The sequence below is a fragment of the Cervus elaphus genome, chromosome 33 (assembly GCF_910594005.1).
Source record: "Cervus elaphus chromosome 33, mCerEla1.1, whole genome shotgun sequence".
Lineage (NCBI taxonomy): Eukaryota > Metazoa > Chordata > Mammalia > Artiodactyla > Cervidae > Cervus > Cervus elaphus.
In genome coordinates this window covers 20,844,386-20,869,947 of record NC_057847.1, presented here as the reverse complement: position 1 = coordinate 20,869,947, position 25,562 = coordinate 20,844,386, and the positions used below count along the sequence as shown (strand labels likewise).

The window sequence follows — 25,562 nt, the reverse complement described above, 5'->3', positions numbered from 1 at the left end:
GAATGGTATATGAGGAGACACAGGAATACATCTATTTGAGTTTCTCAGTCACTCGGTCATGCTTGACTATTTGTGACCCTAAGGACTGTATTTGGCTTGCCAAACTCCTCTGTCCATGGAATTCTCCAGGCAAGAATACCGGAGTCGGTACTCATTCCCTTCTCCAAGGGATCTTCCAGAACCAGCGATTGAACCTGGGTCTCCTGTATTGCAGGTGGATTCTTTACCACCTGAGCCACCACAGAGGCCAATATAGTAGTAGTATTTTATAGTAAATAAACAGTAAGATATTCTAGGGAAATTGGATAAAAAAGTGTTCTTGGTACATATTGTAAATTTTTGTAAATTTGGTTTTGTTTAAAAATTTTAAAAATGTCTTTAAAGAAAGAAAGAGGTAAATATATAAATTCTTCTATGGAAAAACCACAAGGCATACTAGATATAACACTAAAAGTATTAAGTATAAAAGTATTAAGGTATAGAATGTATCATATGATACTATTTGTGTTCATGCAGACATATATGCATACATAAATGTATATATGTTTGTGTGTGTGTATGTTTTACTTTAGTTTTTTGCTTTGTTTTACTCTGAAACAAAGCACAAAATCCCTTAGCAAAGTTTGTTTGAAGGAATAGGATTAGGGGCCTGGGGAAATTTTTATTTTTTTACTTTTTATTACATACTTTTCTATATCCTTAAGTTTTGCCATGTGATGTTTTACTTTAAAAAATCTCAATGTTCAGCTTAATTAAGTAAAATCAGTACCAAATAAATTTAAAAACACAATTCTAATCATAATATCTGTTTGTATTTCTGGATGCCGGTAATCTTTCTTTCCACTTTACAAGGCTAAGAGAAAAAAAAAAAAAATAGCACCACTGGAGACTTAGCACATAGCACAAATCCTGGTACATAGTAGACAATTATTAGCATGTGTGTGTCAGTCACTCAGTCATGTCTGACTCTGCAACCCCATGGACTGTAGCCCACCAGGCTCCTCTGTCCAAGGGATTCTCCAGTCAAGAGTACTGGAGTGGGTTGCCACTTCCTTCTCCAAATTATTAGCATATTATTGAGTAAATGCATGAGGCAGAAACTCAAATACATAGGGATTTCACTAATAGATGATTTCATCCTTTTTTGATGTATAGAAGGTCTGTGTTTACTGTTATGTCTGTAATATGTAGACTACACTTAGAGTAACAAAGTTCCTCTTTATGAAGACTTCAGAAAACTAAAGAAGTAGCAGAGACATCTTACTCAGAGAGATTATGTGTATGTAATATGTTTTGGAAAAAAGGAGTGTGTTTTAAGTATTAGAAAATAAATTCTGATTCACATTTTGCTCCATTAATCCAAAGCTCCAGGTTTAGGACACTCATCTTTAGAGAAGTTTTGCCTGACAAATAGCAAATCTACTCAGGGGCACTCACAAAGAATAACATATATGAAAGAAGGTGATATACATTATTCAAAATAAGGGATGCTTGAAGACAAATGAAAGCCCAACTAATAGATACTGCTAAATGCTAAAAGGATAACATGATATCCTTCCTGCTTGAGCTTGGTGCAAAGGCTTTGGGGTTTTATTGTTGAAAGAGGAACCCTGTAACAGGCTGTCATTTTGAGAGTGACATTGTGCTGCTTTCAGTCTTTTGGCTCTATCAGTAACTCGCATTTATTCCACACACGGTGGCTATTTCATTGCCTTTATCAGAAGTAGAAGAAAAACAAATCAATAAGGTAGATAGGTGAGAAATCAAGACATAAAAACCTCTGTGGTTATCTATATAACATTATGAATTTTCTTTAACTTGATGTGTCATCACAGCACAAGACTTGGCTGACTGATAGTTAAACCCTTCCCCGTCTTACTAGAGAGTTAAGAGGCATTAAATCCACTAGACAACTGATAAAGTCATACTTAGAAACAAGTAAGAATTGGTTAAAGCAAAAGAGCAGCATAACAGTTATCTTCAGCATCAAAATGGCAAACATTTGGAAACAATACCTATTGATTCCCCTTTGCCACTGACATTTACTCAAGGATGAAAACACAAATATACACACAGTGATTTAGCTGCATAATATACAACAAAGATATAGACTTGCTTACATTATTTTGACTTTAATATCTTCAGAGTACATGTTTTATCCCAAGATTTTTTTTTACCATTTGAGGAAAATCTGGCAAAAGGGTCAAATTATACAGGCTTTCTGCAAAATTAGGTAACTAACACAGGATAAAATTATTTAGTATTGTTATTAATTTTATTGCAATATAATTGACATATATCATCATTTTAGTTTTCAGTATACAACATAATGATTCAATATTTGTAAGTATCAACTTTTTAAAAAATATTATGTAAGTTATATTTTGAAACACTATGTTCATTAATGTGTTTTTAGGTGAAGGACCTCCATCTATTAATAAATGTAAAGCAATGTAATGGTTAATCTTTAAAAAAAAAAAGCTACTCAACAAACACACTAACAAAAGTCCAAAAAAGTTAATAAACATAGAGAAAATAAAATATTTGTACTTTTTTAGATTAATAATTGGGCATATTGTTTTCCATTATAGGTACATTGCCTTAAATGTGGCTGAAGGAAAGTGCACCGAGTGGAATATTTTAAAATGTAGCTAACATTATATACTATAAAAATAAGTTTATCCTCTTTCCCAAACTCATGGACACACTATATTATACAGCCCACATAAAGCACTCAACCCCCTTCATCACACAAGTACAAAAATAAAACTAAAATCCCAATAAGACAGCCCCTGAGGCTGCTCTTTATAAGAACTTCAAATATGATCTTTAAATCTATAGGCTGATAAAGGAAGAAGTGAATGCTGCTCTGTAGGGGCCTCCTACGTCTTCAAGTGCGAAAGCATCAGCAGGGTACCACATGAATAGGTTGGTGTTAGAGTAGGAACTGAGATATGAACCCACCCCTGTGAATACTGTGGGGAACCTGAAGAAGGCTGTCCTCCTTACGGGAAGTGGCTAACACTAGTTTCTCTTCTCTTTATTGGGGACATTTTTAAAAAGTATGGGAAAAGAGTTAGGAAGCAATGAAAAACATTTCATAGGAGTGTTCCTTTCAATCATTTAGAAAAAAAGGAAGAGCCTCATTGGGCATGCCAAAACTGTACTGCCAGAAAAAAGTTTCAGTGTTAGATTAAAACTAAAATTCTGGGCTTCTTTTTTTCAACATGTTAGAGGATCAGCTAACCTTGGCTTAGACCGAGCATTTTAAGGTATAGATTTGGAAATATGACAAAGGCTATGACCAATATTGCTAGAGAGTCCAAGGTTAAACTGGTAAAATATAAAAATAAAGCCAACCATCATTAGGGCATTTTTAAAAAATTATGTGGTTTCATTTTTCAATTTCAATGAGTATTTTTCCAGAGTACAGGTATATGCTATTCATATAAAATACATGTTCAGTGATCTCCAAAACTGTACTTTCTACTGAGCCTCCTGATTCAGAGTCACGTGGTTTATCCTAAAACAGTGTTAACACTATGCCTGGACCTGTTTCATGTGTGTTTCAAAGAGTCGAGCAGTTTGTGCCCATGGATTCTGGGAAATGCTGCTTTTACAAGTGAGTGCTATGGGATTTCTATTAAATAAAAGCACAAGTTACTAACAGAGAGGCTTTAAAGGACTTGCCTGAGCAGCCAGGAAACTAGACGTTACGGTTATTATGGCAACTCTCATAGATACTCTCATCCAAAACAGTGGAATTGTTTGCTAGGCCCACAGCCCTTGACACTGTGCCATTTGCAGGTATTTGCATATTTGCTTCCCACTAGATGAGCAGTACTCTGAACACTAAGATATTTTCTTAATTTCTCAATTGCTACATATACTAGCATATATAGATACACAGAAATTATTTTTTAAATGAATGAACACCACCACTAAATAGTGTACCATAAACACCTCACTTATTTGGTAAACTCAACAGTTCAGAGTTCAGCAAAGCACCAGAAACTGTCTCCCATCCCTACCTCCAAAAGCATCAGAAGATTAATAATTCTTAAGAGAATTCCTAACGTCTCAAATAGTTAGTTTAGAATAATAACTGAGGCATACACTCCTTAAGGGCAGGAACCTTTTTTTCTTTGCGTACCCTGATATCCTCAGGGCCTATAAGGAGCATAATAAATGCTCAATAAAAATGTATTGGGTGAATGACTACAATAATGGTTATCTCTTTCCTAAATGCATATAAGAATGAAAATAATAGAGTTCAAAACAAGGATCTGGAGCTGCTATGAACAGGCACTGCTGTGATACATGTCTCCAGATACTGTAGAATATCAGTAGGTCATAAAAAAGCATGATCAGGAATGCAAAAACATGACAAGTTGGAATTATTTCTTTTTAGGGGCAAACAGATCTCAGTCCCTCACTAGTCCTGTGCACCACTGCTGCATAGCACAATAATTTACATGTGCATTAAGGATCCCAAGTTAACATAAAATTTTAAAAGTCAATCAATGTCTAGAACATTAAAGAAAGCACAGAGGAATATGATAGAATAAAGGAAAATTCCCATAAATTGCTGTTTAAATTAAATATTGGGTGGAGAAGATGTTCTAAAATGAGTTCAGAAGACCATGTGTACTTCTTGTTCTATGCTTGCAGTTCTTTTCTCCATTTGTTGCCCATTCTGTGTGGGAAAAAGAGAGTCAGACATTGGAGACACTAGAGTATTCCTTCCTTGCGTGCTTTCTAGCAGTGGCTTCCTTCTATGCTATCCACTCTCACTGAGCAGTCTCCCTTTCTGTCTCCAACTTAGCCCACCAAATTTAGACACCTCCATTACCTCCCCTTCCTCTTCAAGAATGCAGACAGTTACAGTTGGTCAGCAGGAACCCTGACATCTACTGTTGACTCCTTAAACCTTTACCACTCCTGTGCAAACAGGTCCCTTGCTCAATTCTTTTTGAAAATACCAACTGATTACACTTTCAGTGTTCAATCAGAATTTCTTGATTGATACACTATGGTCTGTCTTCCTTTGTATGAGACTTAGATCAAATATATTAGGCACAAGTCAATTATCAAAGCAAATTGTCCCTATTTCCACCTACCATATGAAAGTACTCCCAAAGGCTCAAAAGACAACATGTGATCAGCAAGGCAAGCATTCTCTCATTTCAACAATATCCCCGCTAGGGAAAAAATCCAGACTGGCCTGTGTGACTTCCTCACATTGGCCAAGGCCACTTTAACCTTCCTGAAGGGATGGAAAATAATTGATGATTCTCTAAGTTACTTTGAAATATTTCCATGGAAAGAAACAGAGAAATGAACATGAGTAAGAGGAAACAAAGACAGTTTTAACAGAGAAATATAATGGATCTGGTTCAGCTAAATTTCAAGCAGACTACAGAGGAAGACCTTGGATTTGGTGATGTAAGGGATAAAGTAAGGGGCATTTCATGACCTCCCACCATAGGTGGACTGAAGCCTTGGGTGAGGGCTTTTACCTGCCCTACCTGGAACATAGTTAATAGTAAGCATAAAAACTGGATGGGAAGAAGAACTGGATTAAGTGCTAATTGCAACTTTCTTGGATGAAACATTTTGGTTAGGTCACTTTGGCTCTCTTATCTGAAACAGAGATCATGAAAAGCCTTATTAATTCCTCATGATGCTGTGGTTCCAAATATGTGAAGATTATTCTAACTTCTTGGGGATGACACTTTTAGAAGTCTAGGTTTGGGGAAATTTCACTAGTCACTCCTCAAAAGGGCTATATTAAGATATCACTATTTCTGCTAAAATATTTGCCTCCTACTGTCTTGATAACTCTTAGATTCTTCCATTGGAATGGCAGTAAGTAGACTTAAGATAATTCTACATGGGTTAGAGAATATCTGTTGGGCACCAGAACTTCCATGCTATTATATATGTATTCTTAAATCAACTTTGAAGCCTAATGGCTTTTTAAAATCAAGCTTCTTCCAAAATCCTCTTGGGAATATGATTTTTAAAGCATATGGATACAGACTCTGACCCAATATATTTTAAATAAGGCTCTTTGATTTGTCACATGCTTTTGAAATATGGCGTTTGCCTACCTGTTCTCTCTAGCTCCCTGAAAGCTAGGAAGACTCTTAAATAATTGTATCTTCAATGTTCTCTGAACTTCACTGCTAGTGGACTATCTCTGTCAGATAACCATGATGTCTACCTAAAGCATTCTCTGATCCTCACACTTGTGTTTTCTGCTGTCAAAGCCAAGAATTACAAAGCCAGTCTCTGGAATGTAAAACACTGCTACATGACTGTTCTGTATTAGAGGACTTCTCTCACAGAAAAGTGGAAACATGGGTGACAAGATCAATTACCTTAAAAGACAGTGAAAGTGAAAGTTGCTCAGTCATGTCTGACTCTTTGTGACCCCATGGGCTATACAGTTCATGGAATTCTCCAGGCCAGAATACTGGAGTGGGTAGCCTTTCCCTTCTCCAGGGGATCTTTCCAACCCAGGGATCGAACCCAGGCCCCCTGCATTGCAAGCAGATTCTTTACCAGCTGAGCCATAAGGGAAGCCCAAGAATACTAAGGTGTGTAGCATATCCCTTCTCCAGGGGGTCTTCGACCCACCCCCACCTTAAAAGAAGTTAACCTGAAAGGCAAGGGGGACTATATGTGCATTTCCAAATTGCTCATATAGCCTATCTCACCACATCACAATCTCTACAATGATAGCCTTCTTCCTTCTCCATCGGCTGTCCATCTGTAGAGGTGAGTATCAGTCTTGCAACATAAAAGCAAGGTAACCTGGGAATAAGGTCAGCAGGTGAAAATTTTAACAGATAACAGAAGCAAGACAACTCTACTTTGGAAAGAGAGAACAGAGACAAAAGAGAGAAGAGAGAAGGGAGAGAGAATGGATTGTAGATCCTCCTTTAAAGGAAACAAAAATCTTCCACTGAGTTATACCAATGCAGAAATTCACCCAACACTGCATGAATTCTCAAGTTTGATTCTCACTGGCTGATTCTGTATCCTTTCAACTAACTTCTCTATCCTGTAATTCCACACACATGTTAATGAATACTTAAAAGCAAATACCACACAGAGAAAGGAAATGATGATTTTCCACGTAAAAATGAAATCACAAACAGACCTAAATTCCAAATATACTGAGTTCTACTGGTATTAGTGGAAATAAAACAATGACTTTACAGCTGAGTAAGTCCAATGTAGTATTTAAAAAGAAAACATATTTCAACAGAACTGACAGACCAGTGAATCATTCTACATTTAATAGACTATATTAGTATCTAGAGATGTTAATGTTTAGTTTAGGAAAGGACTGCCTCTGAGTAAAACAGAAAAACAGTTAAATTTAGATTCTATTTTGTTTGGATTTATGTCAATGAGTGTGGTCACTGTTTAAAGGAAAAACCAGAAGTTTAGCTTTTTTTAATATTATTAACATTTGTCCCAGAAAGACTACTATATATTTTATGGATGATGATACTTCTATCTCCCAAATTTAAAAATTGCTTTCTATAATAATTTTAAAAGACAGTGATTGACATAAAAAGGCACAACACATAAAGTTATAGCTACTAATTGGCATGCATTTATTCCCTAGGCAATGTGCCGAAGGTTTTATGCACATTAATTCGATTAATCCTTATGATACTGGAATTCCACAAGGCGGGCATTGTACTTCAAGTTAGCTAAAGACAAACGAAGTGAGGATGTCAGTCGTTCAGTCATGTCTGACTTTTTGCGACCCCATGGACTGGAGCCCGCCAGGCTCCTCTGTCCATGGGATTCTCCAAGCAAGAGTACTAGAGTGGGCAGCCATTCCCTTTTCCAGGGGATCTTCCCAACCCAGGGATCTTCCCAATCCAGGGATTGAACCCAGTTCTCCCGCATGGCAGCAGGTTCTTTCCAGTCTGAGCCACCAGGGAAGCTCAAAGACAAGGAAACAGAGGCTTAAAGAGGGTATGCGATTTGCCAAGGGTCACAGAAGAAAGAAGAGATGAAGCTGGAATTCAAATCCAAGCACATTTTGTTCTTTTCTTTTTCTCTTCATTTTTTTTTCATAATTAACAAGTATAAAAGCTACAACAAATAACCATATTTGACTTACTAGAACATAAATACTAGTTTCAAATATAAGTACTAAGCCACACTTTGCCGACAAAGGTCCGTATAGTCAAAGCTATGATTTTCCTAGTGGTCATGTATGGATGTGAAAGCTGGACCATCATAAAGAAAGCTGGTCACTGAAGAATTGATGCTTTTGAACTGTGGTGTTGGAAAAGACTCTTGAGAGTCCCTTGAACTGCAAGGAGATCCAACCAGTTAATCCTAAAGAAAATCAATCCTGAATATTCATTGGAAGGCCTGATGCTGAAGCTGAAGCTCCAATACTTTGACCACTTGACACAAAGAGCTGAGTCATTAGAAAAGACCCTGATGCTGGAAAAGATTGAAGGCAGAAAGAGAAGGGGACGACAGAGGATGAGATGATTGGATGGCATCACCGACTCCTGAGATGATTGGATGGCATCACCGACTCCATGGGCATTAGTTTGAGCAAGCTCTGGGAGTTGGTGATGGACAGGGAAGCCTGGAGTGCTGTAGTCCATGGGGTTGCAAACAGTGGAATATGACTGAGCAACTAAACTGAACTAAGCCAGACATAAGTTACATTGTACTAAAGAAAAAAAGAAAAGAAAAAACAATACAGTAAAATTGATACTCTATAGGCTTATGGAGTCCTTTGAGATCTTCACCTAGGGTACTGTTTCTCAAGACTTTTTTTTTTTTTTTTTCATTTCCCCCCTGTCTAATGAGTCTTCTTTACAATGATGTCTTTAATGGGGTGCTCCATGAAATTTTAATGCCACAGATATACTGCATGTCTGTTTATGTACTATATTAATACTTCATAAAGATAGTACTTTTTTTTTACTTTTTTGCTTCTGAGAATGAATTTTTGCCCCTTGGCGAGCAATGAGAATGCTTAATCTAGAGGTTATATCTGTTTATCCCAAATCTTTAACCCACTAGCTATTACTTAGCATTGCATGGGATTAGGGTTTTAAATTTTTAGCTTCAAGTTTTTCAGTGAGCTAAAATGCAAACTCATAGACTATGTTGAGCCATTTGTACCCTAATGTGAATAGAAGAGCAGAAAGCCAAAATATACAATGGAGAAAAGATAATCCCTTTAACAAGTGTTGCTGGGAAAACTGGTCAACCACCTGGAAAAGAATGAAACTAGAAAACTTTCTAACACCATATACAAAAACAAACTCAAAACAGATTAAAGGTCTAAATGTAAGACCAGAAACTATAAAACTTAGAGAAAAACACAGGCAGAACACTCTCTGACATAAATAACAGCAAGATCCTCTATGACCCACCTCCCAGAGTAATGTTGAACTAAACACAAAAATAAACAAACAGGATCTAATTAAACTTAAAACTTTTTGCACAATGAGGGAAGGTGTAAAGAAAGGTGTAAAGGCAGCCTTCAGAATGGGAGAAAATAATAGCAAATGAAACAACTGACAAAGAATCAATCTCCAAAATACACAAGCAGCAGCTCAATACCAGAAAAACAAATGACCCAATCAAAGAATGGGCCAAAGAACTAAACATACATTTCTCCAAAGAAGACATACAGACGGCCAACACATGAAAAGATGGTCAACATCACTCATTATCGGAGAAATGCAAATCAAAACCATAATGAGGTACCATCTCACACCGGTCAGAATGGCCGCCACCAAAAAGTCTACAAGCAATAAATGCTGGAGAGGGTGTGGAGAAAAGGGAACCCTCTTACACTGTTGGTGGGAATGCAAACTAGTACAGCCGCTATGGAGAACAGTGCAGAGATTCCTTAAAAAACTTGAAATAGAACTGCCATATGACCCAGCAATCCCACTGCTGGGCATAAACACACTGAGGAAACCAGAATTGATAGACACGTGTACCTCAATGTTCATTGCAGCACTGTTTACAATAGCTAGAACTTGGAAGCAACCTAGATGTCCACCAGCAGACAAATGGATAAGGAAGTTGTGGTACATATACACAATGGAATATTACTCAGCTATAAAAAAGAACACGTTTGAGTCAGTTCTAATGAGGTGGAGAAACTGAAGCCTATTATACAGAGTGAAGTTAAGTCAAAAACAGATACACCAATGCAGTATATCCACACATATATGGAATTTAAAAGACGGTAATGATGACCCTATATGCAAGACAGCAAAAGAGACACAAATATAAAGAACAGACTTTTGGACTATGTGGGAAAAGGCAAGGGTGGGACGATATGAGAGAACAGCATTGAAACATGTATTTTACCATATGTAAAATGGATGACCAGGGCAGGTTTGATGCATGAAGCAGGACACTCAAAGCTGGTGGCTCTGGGACAACCCAGAGGGATGGGTAGGGATAGTTGTGGGTGGGGGGTTCAGGATGGGGGGGACACCTGTATACCCATGGCTGATTCATGTCAATGCATGGTGCAAACCACCACCACATTGTAAAGTAAGTAGCCTCCAACTGAAAAAAAAATTAAAAAAAAAAAAAAGAAAAACAGAAAGCCAGTCTGATAGGGGAAAGGTGAATGTAAGGGTCCCTCCTTACTGGAGCAGGGGTGGGAGGTGGGTGGGTGGTCGGGGAGCAGAGGGGAGATAGAGAGCCTCTGGTGCTGGAATGTCTCTGTCACCACTGAGCTTCAGTGTAGTCCTGTTGAACTTGTTAACATGAAGTAGGTCCTTTAAGAAGAGATACTAGCTTCCATTCATGATGAACAAGAAATCTTAGTCATAGCCACCTTAGTGACCGTCACCGTATTGATTAATGTGTAAATATTAGGTTTCCTGCCTAAGAAGAATTTTCTCTTTGGTCCCATTCAGGCCTGTTTGCATTTTCCCAGCTGCTACGTGGCCAGGAACAAGAAAGTTTGTGTAATGTTCCAAAGAAACCGCTCGACACCATGGCTCATTTTAACCCAGGTATGAATAGGAGACAGAGATGAATTCACAAATACTTCTTTCACATGCACTGTCAAATATAACTTTTCACTCCCAGAGGCCAAAATGGTCTTAACCATTGAAGTAAATATAGCTCACAACTATAATTTAGACTGAGTTCTGGTTGACTCTACATTCACACAGGAAAATAATTCACTTGTCTTGTTGGAACACTGCAGTAAATAACTATATAAAACCTATATAGTTTCAGCAACCCTAGACAGTATGGTGAATCTAAATAGAAATCAATGGTTGATAGTTTAATAAGATAATAATAATAATTATCTACCATTTATTGGTTGCCAACTTAAAGGCTAAAATGCTATACTCGATCCTTTATAAATACTACTGATTTAATTCTTCCTATGAGATAAACATTTGTATTGTCATTTACAGAGGAAATGAGTTCAGAAAGGATGGATGATTTTCCTTGAACCACTTACCAAGTGAGGGAAGACGTCAAACCTCTGAAATCTGAAGCTCATGCTTTGCCACTTTAGCCACAGTGAAATTATCTCAGATAATTTCATATCTCATTGAAATGACAGAAAGATTCACGTCTGCAAACTTAATATCCAATCAATGGAGGAATCTTAGGCAAGTGAAGAGGTAATCCAGTACTTTGGCCACCTCATGCGAAGAGTTGACTCATTGGAAGAGACCCTGATGCTGGGAGGGATTGGGGCAGGAGGAGAAGGGGACAACAGCGGATGAGATGGCTGGATGGCATCACCGACTCGATGGGCATGAGTTTGAGTAAACTCCGGGAGTGATGGACAGTCCGGTGATGGACAGGAGTAAACTCTGGGAGTTGGTGATGGACAGTAAACTCCTGGCATGCTGCGATTCATGGGGTCGCAAAGAGTCGGACACGACTGAGTGACTGAACTGAACTGAACTGAACTGAAGAGGTAATGAATATGCTGTATAATACGTTCTGAGATTTTGCATGTGAGAAGCTACTTGTGCAGATGATTTCAAATGAAGTATCATTTTTTTAAAAAAAAAGTCTTTAAGACAGATATTGGTCAGAATTTTCTGACTTTGAGGGTTGTAAAACATACACTTGTATATATGTTTACCCTTGTAAATGAGGAACAAGATGGCAGCTATTTCACAGAGACACAGGTACACTTCCCAGAGACCGGGACTGTGGTCCTAAGTGGTCTGTATCACCCGCTCCCTGTTCATGGCATGGGACCGTATGATTTAAAGGACTGGCCACGTGAAAGGATGGTCCTTGTTTAAAATTTTCAGTATACACTACGTGTTGTATTAGAGTCTCTGACAAGACAGGATAATGAAAACTAGGAATTGCAGAAATGGAATTGCAAAAAAACAGTCAGGCTCTAAGAAATCATTTTATGGAGGAGGATACTCAGTGATTAGAAGCCATGTTAATGAGCCAGAACTCAAACTTAGGTCTCCTAATTCCTAGACCAGTAATTTTTCATAACAGCACACCGTTACCAAGTAGAATAATAAATAGGCTTGAAATTATAGCAAAATTGACCTAAATATACATCATCAATTATAAGCTTCTCTGTGCAGACTGACCTAATTAAATAATTTAAACACATGGACAACAAAGCAGAAATATAATTTATCTTTTAAACTACTAACATGATTATGCTTACTATGTACCAAATGGATAATCAAACATCCCTATATAGTGATAATATGAGTAGCTCCAAAACAAAGGCTGAAATTGTTCTCAAATGTGAAGTAATGTGTGCAACTGGTCAAAGTATAACCACTGCAATAAAAGATGTTTTCACTTAATTTCCTGGAGATTTCAGATGTTTGTTTAGCTTTTATTAACTGGAAAATTCCTCTACTCATTGTACACTTATTGACATATTCTATTAGGAAAATGTTTGTTTTCCAAAAAAATAATCCAAGCCACAAAATTCAGCCAGTATTTCACAATATTAACTTGACAATAAAGTATTTTATCAATAAAACATTTTTAAAATGTTTATGTAGCCACCAATGAAATTCTTACCTAATTATGCTCCTCTGAGAAAGCTTTCTATATCAGATCTTTGAAAGATTTTTCTAGATTTCTCTTAAGACTAATGCATGCAAATGCTATATTTTAAAATATATTGTATAAGATATCATTATGAACATTACTAAAGAGATGCAGCATACAAACTTTACCTTTTCAATGTTCTATTACTTAAAACTAATTTTATAGCTGAGAGTCTAGGCATTTTCCATACATTTTAAACATTAATAAAATAATCATGTAGAATCACCCCTTTCTAGAAGACTCATCATAGCATTTTAACAACATATGGAAGTCCAACATATTTTTAAACCAGAAGTCATGTTAGCATTTAGTTCATGAAGACTCAGTGTCTATAACAACTACTGATTAAACCCCCAAATGTTGTGCTTATCTTAATAGAAGGAAAAACATACAGTTATGTGAGTCATGACTACTTCCTTAACTTAGACACACATTTACAACATTATTCTAAATTGTTAAACCTCATCATCCCAAATCCTAGGATGACAGATAATACTAATCATGGCATTGCTCAGTACTATATGAAATCTGTACAAATCTGGAAAATTACAGCTAAAACCAAGTATACCTCCATATGTATTTCCTATCACTTTCAAACAAAACCATCATTTGTAAGTCTTGTTACTTACCTAGAAGCATGTTTCTCAGCAGTAGTCAATTCAGGCAGTCTGAAAACTCTGTATAATAAAGGTATCAAGAGCTGAGAAGTATGTTAGGCTGCTACAGGTTTTATTACAGTGAGAGTGGGAGCCCTCACAAACTCTTCCTTGTACCCTAAGCCTCCTGGAATACTGGACTGACTCCACTCACTCGCTGTGGACCTTGGTTGAAACTAACAAACAATACAGAGACTGTCAGTAGATGCTGCCTCCTCAGCCCACAGAGCCAAAAAAAATTATGGAAAAGTAGGTTATTTCACTGGAGTTGGAGATGTAAATTTTGAATTGATCATGCTGTTTCTTTAAAATTCCGAGTAGCATTTTCTACTAAATTAACAAATAAAACAAGTGAAACTCATGCAAACAAGCTTATAAAATCATATTTAAAAAGTCTAACTACCCAATTTTCCCCCAATGCTTTTTTCTAAAATTTAAAATATATTTAACTCTAAACTAAAAAGAAATTCTGCTGCAAAATAAGCTCTGTATAATATACATGTTTTTAGGGAAGACTGTATATTAAAATTATATCACTCAACAAGAATCAGAGAATGCAAATATTTTTATTATTTGGTGTTATGAGCTTGAGCCTCCAATGAGGTTTCAGTTTCACAAAGGATTGTTTGTTTGATTCCAATACAAAGATAATTATTTCTGAAATAGGTTTCTCCTGAGAGAACAAACCTTACAGTTTTAAAGCAATAAGGATATTGCAGTGCATATTTAACAAAGGAATATCTCATTTCTTTGTGTTTTTCTACTGGCTGTGAATTAACAATTTAAAAGGAGAAAAATCTATCTGACCTCAAAGGAAGAATACATAGCATGCCAGCTAACACTAAAGCCAGTAAGTTGAATGTGATTTCTGAGACTATGTTTTTTAAAGTAGAAAATAAAATGACACACCCAAATATTACATATTTTAGCAATTGTTTTTAAATTATCCTGCAGCAGATATTTCTTTTTACATATTATAATGTCAGTGCACAGAAATTAAACTATGTATACCTTCCTGGGATCCAGATCCTTGAGCAGTACGTTTTCCTGGTATTCATTCATGTTTCTGTATTTCCCTATTAAAGATAATTTTGGGATTCAACTTTTACATGATCAGCTACTCTTATTTTGATTAAAACAGGCTGAAAAGTTTAATAAAAATGAGAGTCTGAGAAAGAGGTAAATGGGAAACTAATCTAGGAACAAAGAGAACAAAAGGAGAGAGGTAGTCAAGGATGATGATGATAAAACAGACCAACATCTGGGGTTTTTCGGCCATTGTAAAATGTAGGCCTTGCATATATCAAATATATATATATTTGGATGTAGTGACCTGAAGGATTATGCATATAAATTCGCATATGGGGTAAACCAAGTTTCAATAGGGACAGGTGTACGCATGTGTGTATGTTTACACTAATGAACGTTTTTCTATAAATGTGGAAGGAAGCCTCTCTCCCTGCCCTTGACACCCCATTCACTTTTACCTAGTGGTTGTCCCACTTGAGTGACATCAGAATCCCCTGAAGGGCTTGTTAAAAACAGACTGCTGGGCCCAAGCCCTAGAGTCTCTGATTCAGTCTGTCCAGGGTGGGGCCTGAGAATTTATATTATAACAAATTCTCAGGCGATGCTGAAGTTTCTGGTCCTGGGACCACACTTTGAAAACCATTGCTTTAGCTCATTATGCCATCCTATAATCTAGCATGAAGATATATCCAATGTAAATTGTTTATTACTGTATTACACAGATTCTAAGGGCTTCTTCACCTGCATGTTTTCACAGCTCTGAATCAGGATGTGTCTATAATTAATCACAACTTACAGAAACTATGCAGAGGGCAGCACCCACAACGTGCAGTATCAGTGTCTGCACGGACTTGGTCACAGCTGTTCATATTGTCTCTTCAGTTGAGTGATATCACTTTTGAATGATATCAAATGTTGAGTTTGCCATTTAAAAGTAATTTTTTTAAATGAGTGCTTTAAAAAGCACACTGCGATTTGATTTTAAAAATAAGTCATTGCATACAAAGATGAAATACAAACAGGTGTGGTGTGTGTACTTGTTATTGGTGAAGCAGATGTTAATTACTGGAGAAATGACAGCAACTTCAGACTTTCTTGGAAAGCAGCTTTCCATTCCATTAGAGGATATAAGAATGGTAACCACTAGCGGAAGAAACTACGGTACATGTAAAGTTTTGCCTATCAGAGGCCCAGAAATGCTGCTGAAGCTAGACGGAGCTAGACGGAATCACCAAATCCCTCTGAACAGAAATTTAAATGTGATTTGCTGGTATGAATAATTCACAGGTCCAGAGGGAATCTCTTTAAAGCTCTGCATCATAGTTCATTGACAGTTGCTGTTGCTGGGGGCCTACTCTTCAGACATGCACATTTCCACTCAGCGACACTTCGTGGGACCAAGCTACAGAAGCTGATCCTCTCAGATGAGTTGAAGCCCACTCACCGAAAGAGGGAGCTGTCCTCCTTGAGCCCGCCCCCGACACAGGGCTGCCTCCCTCTAAAAGGACTCACCAGTGCTCTAAGGCAGATGCCATTGCCAGCATAAGTCTCAGCAGCAATCTGAAATGAACAGCCAGCCACCCTAAAGTGGAGAATGAGGAAGAGGAGCTCTCCTCCAGCACTGAAAGTATTGATAATTCATTCAGTGCCCCCATCAGACTGGCTCCTGAGGGAGAATTGCATCAAGTCCCTGATGGCGATTGGCAAGCGGCTGGCCACACTCCCCACCAAGGGACAGAAGACACAGCAGCGGATCTCACAGCTCTTCCTGCTCACCCACAAGCTCCCCGCCGGAGTCTGGCTGCCCACTGCCAGCTGTGACCATCACGTGGTCCACGTGCCCCACACCCAGGCTGTCGTCCTCAACTCTAAGGACAAGGCTCCCTACCTGATCTATGGGGAAGTCCTCCAATGTGAAAACTTCAACACCACTAGTGTCCCCTCCCGGATCCCCGAGAACCGAATTCAGAGCATCCGGTCTGTAGAGAACCTGCCCGAATGTGGCATCACCCACGAGTAGCAGGCAGGCAGCTTCAGCACTGTGCCCAGCTATGACAACGGTGATGAGGCCTGGCTGGTGGAGGACACAGGCGAGCTGCAGGGGGAGCTCCCTGAAGTGCACACCGACACCTGTGACAACATCTCCCAGCTCTCCGCGGACAGCATCACCAGCCAGGAAAGCAAGGAGCCTGTGCTCATTGCAGCAGGTGACATCCGACGGCGCCTTTCCGAGCAGCTGGCTCACACCCCCATAGCCTGCAAACGAGACCCAGAAGACCCTTCTGCGGTTGCTCTCAAAGAGCCCTGGCAGGAGAAAGTAGTTAGAGAGGGTTTCCCCTATGGCCATCCCCCCAGTGGGAGGCTCCTGTCAGTTATGGTCAAGTGTGGGGATGACCTTCGGCAGGACCTGTTGGCCTTCCAGGGGTTAAAGCAATTGCAGTCCATTTGGGAACAGGAGTGAGTACCCCTGTGGATCGAGCCATGTGATATTCTTGTGATTTCGGCCGACAGTGGTCAACGCTGTCTCCATACCCCAGGTGAAGAAGCACTCACAGCCCTCCCTGCTCGATGAGTTCCTACAGGAGCGTGGCAGTCACACCACTGAGGCATTCCGCAGTGCCCAGCGCAATTGTGTGCAGAGCTGTACTGGCTACTGCTTGGTCTGCTACCTGCTGCAGGTCAAGGACGGACACAATGGAACATCCTGTTGGACGCAGAAGGCCACATCATCCACGCCGACTTTGGCTTCATCCTATCCAGCTCACCTCGAAACCTGGGCTTTGAGACATCAGCCTTTAAGCTGACCGCAGAGTCTGTGGACGTGATGGGCGGCCTGGATGGTGACATGTTCAGCTACTACAAGATGTTGATGCTGCAGGGCTGATCGCGGCTCGGAAACACAGGCGTAAGGTGGTGCAGATCGAAGAGATCGTGCAGCAAGGCTCTCGGCTTCCTCGCTTCCATGGCTCCAGCACCATCTGCAACCTCAAGGAGAGGTTCCCCACGAGCATGACTGAGGAGCAGCTCCCTGGTGGAGCAGACGGTGGATGGCAGCATGCAGTCTATCACCACCAAACTCTGTGACGGCTTCCAGTGCCTTATCAATGGCATCATGTTCCTCCCTCCTCAGGCCCAGTGTGATGGGGGTGCTCAGGGGACCCTCCCTGGGAAGGCCCTTGGAGAAACCCTAAGCCAGGAAGGCCCACCCACCCAGCAATCCACCAAGGGAAATGGAAGGCAAGAAATACAAAGGATCATGTGGTAACCATAGAACTTGCCGGGGGGGTGGGGAGAGCCAGCTGTGGGGCCCAGGCTGACCGGGGCTCCCTTGCCGCCACCCCAGCTGTGTCAACATTACCCCCTGATGGACTCCAGGACTCACTGCCCTCAAGAGAACATAAGTGATAAACGTGAGGGGCGCTGGGGCCTCGCTTCTCCCCACCAGGGTCCAAGAGGTTCTTTCCACAGGCCATCCTCTTCATGTATTCTGGGTCCCAGGAAGGAGAAGACAGTCAGTCGGTTCTTGGTACTTAGGACTTGATCCTGTGGTCGGCCACGCTGCTGCCTGGCTGTCCGCTCCCAGGGACTGAGCCCTAGCCCGAGTTCCCCTGGGTAGGTGGGCTTTGGCATAGGGTCCTGCACTTGCTGAGGGCCCCCATCCCAGAAGTGAGGAAGGGAATGATCACGGCCCCTCCAGTCTTAGGGTACTGGCCTAGCCTCGGGGAATTCCTTGCCTGATCCCTTCCCCACACCCAGAGAAATAGCTCTCAATTTTTTATTTTTAATTTTTGTTTGAAATAAAGTCCTTAGTTAGCCCCCCCCAAAAAAAAAAATTTGTTTCCTAGTGATACATAAAGTAATGATGTGAATGGATACTCTAGACTTCTGTGGTGGTCCAGTAGGTAAGACTCCACACTTCCACTGCAGGGGACACAAGTTCCATTTGCAGTTGGGGAAATTCCACATGCCAAGGAGTACAGTCAAAAAACAAAATTAAGAAAATCTGAGGTTTGATAAAATGTGATATTATTTGGAAATAAAACAATTATTCTTGGGAGAAGCTATTTACAAATTAATGAATAAGTTGACTTAAAGTAGGTTTTTCTTGTTGTTATTCAAAATGTGGTGTGAAAAAACCTAAAGAACCACCCAGGATATCTGCTAAAAACACATATATCTGGGACTACCAGAGATCCACCGACTCAAGTTATCTTTGGTATGAAGACTGACCATTTCACCTCTAAGTAAACAGCAATTTAATAAGAATAGAAATACTGGAGGACTCTTAAATGTTTGTGGTAATAATGTATTTCTGAAAAGGAAGCCACCTTTGATTCCAAATCAATTACAATAAACCTTGCATATTGCCTAAATGAGTAAAGCTACATATGGATGCCTCTGTGACAGTTTATCTCCACAGGAACTTTTAAAAACTGTAACACCAAACTGCATACATATCTCAATGGCCCTTTGTGACGGCAGAAGAGAAAAAGCCAGAAGCAAAGGTGCATGCTCATCTGACCAGATGCAAAGCAAGTAATGCTTTATAGGAGGACATGATAATAAAAAGGATAAATACATAGCAGCACCACATGTTCAATAAGACTCCAACCTCTGGCCCAGTACAGAGTAAGGTCTCTATGTAAGCCTCCAGTGGTGTGAAGGATTTGAAAGAAATGATAAAATAACCAGGATGAAACTGACCAGCTGTTAAGTTGCCAGTTGTAAAGCTGGTCACTAGTTGTAAAACTAGTCACTGTAAAGTGAGCAGTTGTAAAGGTAGTGGAGGTGATGGAATCCCAGTTGAGCTATACCAAATTCTAAAAGATGATGCTGTGAAAATGCTGCGCTCAATACGCCAGCAAATTTGGAAAACTCAGCAATGGTCTCAGCACTGGAAAAGGCCAGTTTTCATTCCAATCTCAAAAAAAGGCAATACCAAAGAATGTTCAAACTACTGCACAATTGCTCTCATCTCACATGCTAGCAAAGTAATACTCAAAATTCTCCAAGTCAGGCTTCAATAGTACATGAACAGAGAACTTCCAGATGTTCAAGCTGGATTAAGAGAAGGCAGAAGAGCCAGAGATCCATTTGCCAACATCCGTTGGATCACTGAAAAAGCAAGAGAGTTCAGAAAAATGTCTACTGCTGATTTATTGATTAGGCTAAAGCCTTTGTGTGGGTCACAACAAACTGTGAAAAATTCTTAAAGAGACCAGAGCACCTGACCTGCCTCCTGAGAAATCTGTATGCAGGTCAAGAAGCAACAGTTAGAACCGTACATGGAACAACAGACTGGTTCCAAATTGGGAAGGATACATCAAGGATGTATGCTGTCACCCTGCTTATTTAACTTATATGCAGAGTATATCATGCAAAATGCCAGGCTGGATGAAGCACAAGCTGGAATAAGATTGCTGAGAGAAATATTAATAACCTCAGATATGCAGATGACACCACCTTTATAGCAGAAAGCAAGAGGAACTGAAGAGTCTCTTGATGGTGAAAGAGGAGAGTGAAAAAGTTGGCTTAAAACTCAACATTCAGAAAACTAAGGTCATGGTATCCAGTCCCATCACTTCATGAGAAATAGATGGGGAAACAATGGAAATGGTGAGAGACTTTATTTTGGGGGGCACCAAAATCACTGCAGACAGTGACTGTAGCCATGAAATTAAAAGACGCTTGCTCCTTGGAAGAAAAGATAGGACCAACCTAGACAGCATATTAAAAAGCAGAGACATTACTTTGCTGACAAAGGTCCATCAAGTCAAAGCTATGGTTTTTCCAGTAGTCATGTATGGATGTGAGAGTTGGACTATAAAGAAAGTTGAGCACTGAAGAAAAGATGCTTTTGAACTGTGTTGTTGGAGAAGACTCTTGAGAGTCCCTTGGACTGCTGGGAGATCCAACCAGTCCATCCTAAAGGAAATCAGTCCTGAATATGCATTGGAAGGACTGATGCTGTGGCTGAAAGTCCAATACTTTGGCCACCTGATACAAAGAACTGACTCATTGGAAAAGACCCTGATGCTGGGAAAGATTTAAGGCAGGAGGAGAAGGGGACAACAGAGGATGAGAGGGTTGGATGGCATCATTGACTCGGTGGACATGAGCAAGTTCCAGGAGTTGGTGATGGACAGGGTAGCCTGTCTTGCTGCAGTCCATGGGGTCACAATGAGTTGGACACGACTGAGCAACTGAACTGAACTGAACTGAAAGTTGCCCAATATCAACGAGTCTATTTCCTTAATAAAAGAATAAAGATATGGTTAGAGTCGATTTCTATGGCCCATCCTAGCTCTAAAATTATATAACATTTAAAAGCATTTAAAAGGGTGTGGCTCTTTCAGTTTTATTAGGAAAAAACCTTATAAAAGTGAATGACTGATGAATCTAAGATAAAAGACATTTGTGATGGTTTGAATTATGTCTTTTCCCAGTCCTCCATTCATATGTTGAAGACACTAATGCCCAGTTTCTCAAAATGTGATCTTGTTTGGAGGCAGATTCTTTCCAGAGGTAATCAAGTTAAGATGAGGTTGCTAGGGTGGGCGTTCATCTGATACATCTGGTGTCTTTATTAAAACTGAGAAATTTGGATGCAGATTGGCACAGAGGGAGACTGTGTAGAGACACAGGGAAAAGACAGCCGTCTGCCAGCCAAGGAGAGGCGCCTGAAATAGATCCTTTCCTCTGAGCTCTCAGAAGGGAGCCCACTGAGACACCTTGAATTCAGAATTTCAGCCTCCAAGACTGTGACAGGGCCTATTTTTGTTGTTTAAGCCATCTAGTTTGTAGTACTTTATGACAGCAGGCCTAGCAAAACAAATGGGTACTGTTACTAGGTCCTTGATGCTAAGTACATGCTAACTTTTCAGAAGTTTGAGTAGTAGTTAGGGTGCTATTTTTGAAAGTTAGAACTCAGATGTTTTACATTTGTTCTTTCTTTAATGTTTCTTTAATCAGGTTGGCTGTGCATTTGTCTATTTAAGTAGATTTTAAGTAGCTATTTCATCTTTTTTAATATATACTTGCTTTCCTCTAGTCCACTAATATTTGCTTCTGTCTTTATTAATGTCTGCTTCCTAACATCCTTTGATTAATTTTGATACGTATTTTCTAGTTTTTAAGATGTATACATGCCTCATATATTTTCAATTTTTTGTTTTTTAATATGAAATCCCATTTAGGGGTACAATTTTTAATATTTTCCCTTCCATTAACGTTTAGATAATCTATCACTTTTAGTTTAGATCTTTCTCTTCTCTCTTTACTTGATGGTTAGTAGGACCGAGAGATAGAAATAACATGTTATCTTTTATTCTAGCTTTATTATTAATTAATTTAGCTTGGCCTTGGGCCAGTCACTCATTTTCCATGGGCTTCTGTGATACTGACTGTGTGAGAATTAAACCAACTAAATATGATAATATTTGAGACCATAAATTGCTATACAAATTTAAGTCATTTAAGTCATTGTTTTAATTATTTTTGACCAACTCACTATTCACAAAGAAATTAGGACAACCCTGGGGATATCAGAATTGCTTAACTTTATAGTTTTAACTTAATTTCTGCTTGATGTATTAGTAATAATCTCTCAAATTGCCTGTAAGTTTATAATCTTATGGAAAAATAGCAATAATTCACCTACTAGCTCAATTTATTTATATATATATATATTAGTTGATGAATTTCTTTGAAGGAGAGAAACCATTTTAAACACTCACCTCCTGAAATAATCTGTCATTATCATTTAAGAGAGGGAACAAAACGAACTAGCATTACCTAAATTCAGCTATGTGTCAAGCACTTTATTAGGTGTTTTACATTCAATTATTTTAACAACAATTGCACAGATGAAGATACTAAGAAAGCATAAGCAAACTGCCCAAGGTTATAAATCTGATCCAGTCCTTCCCAGCTCCCTCCCTATAAAATGAGTCAGTAAAGACAGCAGAGTTAAACTAAAGTTTTTATCTAACAACTTTCAGAGAATGTAAAGTAGTTCTTTTTTTAAAATTGAAAATATAAATCATGTTTAGGTAAAAGTAAATGTGGTTTTAAAAAGCAATGGTCCTTTTGTTTCTCTTTGAATCTTTTTTTCTTCATAAGAGACTTTTATTTTTCCTTTTTGTTTCCTTTAGGGGAGAACAAAAGTATCTGAGAGCAATCATTTACTTTGAACTACACCATTTTTTCAGAATTTCCTATCATGCTAAATATTAAGTTCATCTTATGTATTAATTCAAGAGTTCTTATGTGTAGTATCTAAAATACATGTAAAATTCTTCAGTAGCATTCATTTTTAATATTTAGTTTTTTGCTTAAAACCACCTAAAGGCATTAACTACTATTATTTCTGATGAGATTATGCTTAACCAAGGAAAAATTGTAGCCTAATCAGCTTTGTAATTTTCTACAAGTACAGCTCTCTGTAGATGAAAGATCATTACTAACTAGACTGGCACTTATTTGAAAAGCGTGAACATTTCCAGAATTATAGGAGTTCTGAGTATCAGAATCCAGAATGTTCCCAGAAAAGAGAAATAAAGAATAAGAAGAAATGATTAAAATTGCTGTATTAATGAAGATGTTCATTACATTATATATAATCACAAACATATAGAAACAGTCTAAAAGCTCAATAGCAGAGGAATGGTTGTATTGATAGTGTGAAATATTACAAAATATATTCAGTGACATAGGAAAATGTTCACTATATAACAAGTGGGAGAATATATATAGAACTGGATGTACAGTAGATCTCACACACGTAAATAAAAAAGCATATTGCATATGCATGTATATGTGCATATCTACAGAAACATGTCCAGAAGAAAATATCCAAAAATACGTTAAATACTGCAGGTTTACTGACAATTTTACTTTTTTTCCTGTATTGTTACATTTTTGTACTAAACTGAAAGGGAAAAAAAAAACAACCCTTCATCTTAAACATTACAGTGGGAGGGATTTCACTACAAAAAAGAAAATTTATATAATTTCTAAAAACAGGGAGGCAGAACTAGCTAATTTAGATAATCTTGCTTTAAAAATTTATAGTAAGTTAACGTCAAGAACTAGTTACGTTCTCAAGTTCCTTTTGGGTCTTAATGATCCTCTGATTCAACTGGAGTAAGGGCAAGCATAGGACTAAACACACGCAGGAGGCTCACCTTGATCACCGTAATAGTGCAAATGCATAGTAATTGGAGTGAAATAAATAAGAGAAAAGGGAATGAGGGTAATGGGAATACAATATTTATAAGAGGCTTGAATCATCAATTCCCAGAACTCCACAGTGATTTAATCTCTTGGTCTGTAGTCTCTGCATCCATACAGATGAATGTCAAGAGCCTGCAGAGAGGTGATGGCAGGAATCCAGCCACGGATAGTATGTAAGAATCACTTACATACATGATTTCTTCCAAGGCATTAAATCTTTTTAACCGCTATGGTAGCACTGCTATTTTTACTCCAGTGTTTAACTTATATGAAGGGAATGATTTATATGCCCTTAAAAAACATGGCCCTCATTAAACTATTTATTCTCTATCAATGTCAACAGAAGACTTCCATGACAATATAGTGACATATAATAATTAACATGGTTCAGACATATCAGATCTCTGCACAACTGGACACATCAAAAGAATTATGATATCATTAATGATGCTACCAGACAGAGCACCTGCTCCCCTCTCACATTAGATAGCAGATGTTCAAATAATACCACATAGATTTTCTTAAGCTGTATCCTGAGATCTGTCAAGGTTTTCACCATGGTTAAATCAGAAATGTCGCAACCTTTTCTTTTCATTAAAAAAAAATTATCTACCTACCTAATAGGTGCCCACCCAAAATAGCTTATTTTTATGTAAAGGCAGCTTGTCCTCTTAGAGGTGGGGTTTGCCTGGGGCAACAAAATGCTCTGTGACTGTTGAGCCCATGTGAGTGATCACCAGCTGGGAACAATGTGTTTTTTCTGGTGTGCCTACAGCATATATTTGGAAAGAGATGGACAAGACCATAGAACTTTGGACAACTTGGACAATTTTGAAACGAGACGATTGTTCAGCAAACAAAAAATGTTTGGGTACATCTAACTTCAGGAGATGAAACCCGAAGGGCTTTTAAGGTCTGTTCTCCATAACCATAGAATATAAATAAATAAATATCACCAATGTGCTCTGCTCTCTTTCAAGAGTTGCTTTCAGTTAGTGTTTGGAAGAAAGTGAAGTCGCTCAGTGAAAGAAAGTGAAGTCGCTCAGTTGTGTCCAACTTCTTGCGACCCCATGGACTGTAGCCTACCAGGCTCTTCAGTCCATGGAATTTTCCAGGCAAGAGTACTGGAGTGGGTTGCCATTTCCTTCTCCAGGGGATATTCCCAACTCAGGGATCGAACCCAGGTCTCCCATGCTGCAGGCAGACACTTTACCATCTGAGCCACCAGGGAAGCCCTTGGAAACAAGATTGAAAACCATTTAGAACATTCTATAAAAGCTGAATTCACTGAAATCAAAATGGCTAAAATATAGTTTTAAAGACAAACGAGTATGGCTTCCCCACATCTGATCTGTTATTAAATTAGCTGTAGAAATATTTTTATCAGTAATATACTTTTCCAATACAATTTACATACATAAACTCTAAATCATTCTAATGAGAAAAAGATAAAGGATTCTGCTTTGTCCAGGGGCTGAGTCCACTTGCTTTAAAATAGAAAACAGTATGGAGGTTCCTCAGATCAATTACCATATGATCCAGTAATCT

The 25,562-nt window shown here is 38.6% G+C and overlaps 1 protein-coding gene across 5 annotated transcripts in view; it reads right to left on the bottom strand.

Moving 5' to 3' along the window:
* The window catches only part of ZNF385B (zinc finger protein 385B), a 337,178-nt gene that overhangs the window by 202,257 nt on the left and 109,359 nt on the right, over positions 1–25,562 (bottom strand). The window contains exon 1 of one of the 5 annotated variants that reach the window (XM_043894307.1): positions 13,725–13,930. The exons of the other annotated variants lie outside the window; for them this stretch is intronic. Within the exon in view, the coding sequence (XP_043750242.1) occupies positions 13,725–13,734 (10 nt within the window). The 5' untranslated portion in view covers positions 13,735–13,930. Of the gene's footprint in view, positions 1–13,724; positions 13,931–25,562 lie in introns of those variants that run through there. 5 annotated transcript variants of the gene reach the window in all.